Source organism: Aquarana catesbeiana, linkage group LG10 (assembly GCF_042186555.1).
Source record: "Aquarana catesbeiana isolate 2022-GZ linkage group LG10, ASM4218655v1, whole genome shotgun sequence".
Lineage (NCBI taxonomy): Eukaryota > Metazoa > Chordata > Amphibia > Anura > Ranidae > Aquarana > Aquarana catesbeiana.
The window spans coordinates 45,048,640-45,054,639 of record NC_133333.1 but is presented as its reverse complement, the minus strand read 5'-3'; the positions used below and the strand labels follow the sequence as shown (position 1 = coordinate 45,054,639).

General features: G+C 42.3%; 1 protein-coding gene across 1 annotated transcript in view; it reads left to right on the top strand.

Moving 5' to 3' along the window:
* Nucleotides 1-1,002: 1,002 nt before the first annotated feature.
* The window catches only part of LOC141110645 (cell adhesion molecule CEACAM1-like), a 140,144-nt gene continuing 135,146 nt past the window's right edge, over nt 1,003-6,000 (top strand). Inside the window, exon 1 of the mRNA XM_073602112.1 lies at nt 1,003-1,294. Coding sequence (XP_073458213.1) covers nt 1,252-1,294 — 43 coding nt within the window. The 5' untranslated portion in view covers nt 1,003-1,251. The remainder of the gene's footprint in view (nt 1,295-6,000) is intronic.

The following is a 6,000-nucleotide window of genomic DNA, read 5'->3' as shown; positions in this document are numbered from 1 at the left end:
CATTACATGATGAGCTAGTATATTAGCATACTAGCTCACTTGGTATGTGAAAAAACAAAACAAAACTTTTGTTACTTAATATTTCTTTCTCCCGCTCTTTCCAGCTCCTGCTCTTACCTAGTACAGCACAGTGGCTGAGCCGGTGTTGCTTGGTCTTTTTTGACCATTTTTGGTCTTTTTTGACCATTTTTGGTCTTTTTTTCGTTTGTTTAGCAAAAAATAAAAAACCCAGTGGTGTCTCAAAAAAATAATAAAAATCTTGTTTTGGTACAGCGCTGCATGACCGCACAATTGTCATTCAAAGTGCGACAGCGCTGAAAGCTGAAAATTGGCCTGGGCACAAAGGGGGTGAAAGTGCCTGGTATTGAAATGGTGAAGAAATTTGCTTGAACGATCGTCCTGCTTTCCTCAATGTTTCACAGGAGGTTAAAACCGAGGATGGAAATAATGTATTAAAATTCTCGTATGACAAAGGCTTTTTCTGTTGTTTATTGTTTCTGATCATGTCAAGTTTTTCGTATCAGATTTTTTTCATGCTATGCATACTAGCTCATTATGCCTTTTGTCTTTCAGGTCTTTTTTTTTTCTATGTGAGTTTACAACCGCTTTAATAGCATGTTCCACAAGAGTCATATTGACAGATTTCTGATAAATTGTCTATTTCCTGCCAGTTTGGTAGATCTAATTCTATATTCAAGTCTTGTTTCCATTGTTCCATATATTGGAGCCCTGTTTCTTTTGTCTTTTTACAGACAGCAACAAAAACTTGACAATGGCTCTATCCCATCACTACTTTATCCAAAAAAAAAAGTTTTGCCTTTAGTTATACTTTGACATTTAGGAATAGTGGAGGATAGTGAATAGTGAAGATGAAGACCTCTAACAGAAAGCAACTGTAAATGCAAATAATCTAAGGAGTGTGTGCAACTGGAAATGCTTTGTATAGAAGCAACCCTGTACAGAGTAACAGCTGACTGCAGAGTATTGCATGACTTCCCCTTTTGCACCTCCCAGATATTGAGCTGCCCAGTACACAGAGAGTCACACAGACACAGAAGAGACCGAGGAGAACAGGGAAGAGAAAAAAAAAACATACACATTTACGGATCTAGTAAATTCTGGGTTCAGACAAAGCCATCCAAGAAATCTGAAGTGACTTTGAGGATAACTAAGAATAAGGAGATGCCTGGATTGCAGTGAATGAAAAGTTTGTCGTTTCATTTATACGCCTGACTTTGTGAACTAAAGAAAATGATCTCCAAGCAACACCGGTTCAGCCTCTGTGTTGTACTAGGTAAGAGTAGGAGCTGGGAAGAGCGAGGGAAAGAAATATTAATTAACAAAAGTTTTTTTTTTCACATACCAAGTGAATATATGTTTGTTTTTATTCTAAAGTTTATAATTCAGTGCTTAAAGCCCATCTCAAATATAATGGTTGTTTTTGATCGTGCCTCCAATTGAAGATTTTCTTTATCTTACTTAGGATCCCTTCTTGCGGGCGGTCTGCCTGGCAGACTCTGCTTTGCTCAGCCGGGGATCGCTCCGCTGATCCCCCCCCCCCCCCCCCCAGGCAGATGTTAGGTCCATCGCTGCTCACTGTGCAAAGACGGACCTGTCAGAGTCCCGCTCTCCTCTATGGGGTGAGCAGATGAAAACGGACTGCCTGTCCCATCCGATCCTCCAGACGGATGGAATATAGGGTCACCGTCCGTCTGGATTTCACAGACAGGATCAGACCGGATATCGGTGGATGTCAGCGGACATGTCACCGTTGACATCCGCCGCTCCATAGAGGTGAGTGGAGTGTCCAATCAGGTCCGCCTGAAAAACTGACAGCTGGACCTGATTGTAAAGCCCGTGTGAAAGGGGCCTTAATTAGCATGTGTTGTCCTCATTGTGGACCATTCACTGTCAAAACCTGTACTGTGATTTTCTTCTTGTAGCTCTAAAATGCTCAACAAGCCAAATCCCCATCATTTTAATGTTCACATCTGAGCGTTCTGTTGCCTGAAGCAAAACGCATGTTGCTCAAAAAAGTACATGAGCTTCTTTTTGGCAGATTACAAGCATTTTTGGCCCCATAGACTTCAATAGAAATGCCTGATTTGAGCGTTTTATGAGCATTTGTGGCTCGTTTTCTGCTCAAACAGCAGCTCCCCACCCCTAATTTCTCTTCCTCTCCTCCCCCTAGTGCTTTCTATTGGCTAAACAAAAATGCCTGAAACTGTAAAAGGCTTGTAATACGCTTTAAAAACCACTTGTAAAAAGCTGAAAAAAGGCTTAAAAAAAATGCCAGAAAAACAGCAGTGAATTGCTACGGTCAGGTGTGAATGGAGCCTAAAGCTGAACTCCAGGTAAAGGAGAAACACTCCATTGTAGTGTGGCGGCCCATGCACTGCAAGGGTCAAATGCTTATTTAGGTATAGGGGAATGGAAAAAGCAGTTTTGCCCCAATCTTCCACATCCCTGGCAGTCGGTGCTCTCCTCTAATCCCCAATGCTCCAATGGTGGACTTCAGGTTGCCACCTCATACCTGTAAAACCGAATTACATATTAATTACACAGGTTCTGTGGCTGATTAAGGTGGTAATTAAATTTACTTTCTGCATTAAATTAGCCTCAGAACCTGTGTAATTAATGTGTTTGGATTTAAAGGGATGAGGTGGCAACCCTAGGACTGTTTCTTGGCTTCCTGGGCTATGGTCTCTGCATTGGTCTTGATGACTTCAGGGGACTTGTGATAGCCAAGCCATAAGAGAGGAAGCCTGCAGGAGTGGAGGATCAGGTAAGTAAACATATTTTTCGCCCCCCCCCCCCCCCCAGAACAAAACAAGCGCTTAATTCTTGCAGGGTGGGAGTAGCCCCACTACAAGGGTGCATTTTTCCTTACTCTGAAGTCCATTTTTAAAATGAGGGCAGGTTTTGACAATGACTGGTCCTTAAATGGGGAAATAACATCCCATATTCAGTATATAAGTAAGATTATTAAAGTCTCCAGTTAGTGTAAATCAGTGAAACAAAGAAAATCACCATTTATTTATTGATCAAAAACTCATAAAAAATCAACTTGTCCATGTAAAGAAGTTTTAAAGAAATAAAAAGCACATTGCCATTTACATATTTAACACATCTAGCTAGCATCAAACTTTTCACGCATATGAACTACCCCTTACCAAACCACTATTTAGGTTAGATAATCTTTAGTTTGGTCTTCCTGATATGCATCTTGCTTTGAAGTATACTGTATATCCATATGAACATAGTGACACAGTTAACCACTTGACCTCCAGAAGATTTACCCCCCTTCATGACCCCGCAATTGTTGCTAAATGGCACTGCACTACTTTAACTGACAATTGCGGGATTATGCAATGCTGTACACAAATAAAATGTCCTTTTTTTCCCCAAAAAATAGAGCTTTCTTTTGGTATTTGACCACCTCTGCGTTTTTGTTTTGTTTTTTTGTGTTATAAACTAGGACCGACAATTTTGAAAAAAAAAAATTTTTTTTACTTTCTGCTATAAAACATATACAATAAAAAAAAAAAATCTTGATAAATTTAGGCCAATATGTATTCTGCTACATATGGTAAAAAAAATCCCAATAAGTGTATATTGATTGGTTTATGCAAAAGTTCTAGTGTCTACAAACTATGGTATATATACTGGAATTTTTATTTATTTTTATCTTTTTTTTTTTTTTTTACTAGTAATGATGGCGATCAGTGGCTTTTAGCAGAACTGCGAAATTGCAGTGGCAATCAGACACTAATTGACACTTTTTGTGAACCAGTGACAGTGATCAGTGCTAAAAATATAAACTGTCACTGAACTAATGACACTGGCTGGGAAGAGGTTAAAAATCGAGGGCAATCAAAAGGTTAAATGTTTTGGTGTACTATGTGAGGTGCTTTTACTGCTTTGCAGGGGAAGAAAATCCATTACTTCCCCACTGACAGGACAGAGTTCTGCCTTGTTTACATAGGCAGAGCCTTGTCCTGTGTGTCTTCCCAACGATCAGCGGGTGCCAGTGGTCATCCATTGGCCAGCACCTGGTTGGTATCTGCTGTTTATAATCACAGCACAACCCGGTCACACGCCCCCTACCCGGAAGTGCTGGATTATGTACCTAGTACGTGATCTTGTCGCCATATATGTAAGTTACTGTATATGGTCGGCAAGTGATTAACGCTGAGGATTAGGTAGAAATATTTTTTTCAGTTACGTTGGTCCAGCTTGAACCAATGTAAGTATGTATGTGCTGTTACTACAGTGATTGCTGCTAGCTTCTGGGTCCTGTGCCAAGCGGCTGCCCTGCCGCTTAGTGAACACAGAAAGCCGCTTGCTTGGCATGGGCATAATTTAGCACACACTTTGCATTAACTCAATTAATGAAAGGCGTTCTCTGATTGGAGGAGATAGAGCGTGTGACAACAGTGCCCCACCTCTCCACCTAAACATCCAAGAATACTTTACATTTTTTGAGAAAATGCTGTGTTCCCTGAATGGTGCCTGTACTGAGTGAGTGACCTTTTGTGTTTACTAAATAGCAGGGCAGCCACTAGGCAGAGGACCCGGTAGCTAGTGGTGATCACTGTAGTAGTGTGGCACATGCATGCTTACATTGGTCCAAGCAGGGCCGTCTTTAATATTGATTGGACCCTGGGCAAACGTCTTCTTGCCCCCCCCCCCCCCATACAATTTCGCTCTCCACCTGCTCCGAGACATACAATAAATAGGAGCTAGACTTAAGAGAGTCTGTCTGTTACACTCTCTCTCACAATGCCCAAAGCCATCACTAACAATCCCCCCACACACAGACGGGAGAGGAGAGAGGGCTCGATCTACTCCTCTTCCTACCGCCTCTACCTCTCTGTATCTGCCCAGGCGCTGTGCCTCAGAAAAGGAAAGTGTGGTCTGGAAATTTGAAGTCCAGCAGCCTCAGATACATCTGGATGAGAGGTGCTGACTGCCAAGGTGTTAGTGAGCCCCCCATCCATCCATCCATCCTTGTGTGTGACTGAAGTCCCTTCTCTCTCCTGCCTTTGAGTGACTGCACTAAGGAAAATCAGGCTTCTCAGAGCTCCTCTTTACATCAGAGTTCTCAGTGTTCCCACTTACATCAGGGTTCCCAAAGCATCCCTTATGTTAGAGTCTCCAGAGTTCTCCCTTACATCAGAGTCTGCAGAGTCCCCCAGAGGGGAACTCTGCGAGTTCAGATGTAAAAAGGGAACTCTGTGGACTCTGATGTAAAGGGGGATTCTTGTGATTAACTTAATATGATTAGAAATGTTATTGAATTGCAAAATACATACTGTATATGTATAATTTATACTATAAAAAAAAAAAAATTCTGTGCGCCGCTAAAGTGTTCAGGTTTGACTTGAAGAAAAGGTGGCAACTCTAACTGTAACTGCTGACTTTTACTATTAGAGCACTTACCTCTCCAGGGATTCTGCGGTGTCCTCACCCAAGCCGATTCTGGAATTGGGCCCCGGGTGATGGTGCCTCCATCTTGGGTAAGGGAAACCGGCAGTGAAGCCTTGCGGCTTCAAAGCCGGTTTCCTCCTGTGCATGCACGAATCGCGCTGCGCTTTCTCAATGGGACCAGCTGCGGCGAGCGCTGAAATTCCGGCTGAGTTTGCCATAGCGAACTCAGCAGGAAGTGGGAGTTGGTACCTGTCAAGACGAGGTACCCGCTCCCCCCACAAGGTAACTGTAACTGCTGACTTTTACTATTAGAGCACTTACCTCTGCCTAGTGGCTGCCCTAATGTGGCACCGGTGGGAGGATGAGGCAGACAAGTGGAGCTCCACTCAAAAGGGGAAGCTTAAAAACGAAGCTATTCTGCATTTATCAGTGTTTTTGAGCCATAAGCTTTTATGGGAGTATAGTTTTGTTAAAAACAGCTAAAAAAAAGCTACTACAGAAACACTGGAAAAACTCACTCTACAGCTACAGCTATCTACAGCTAACGTTACTGGCTTTTTTATAACGTCC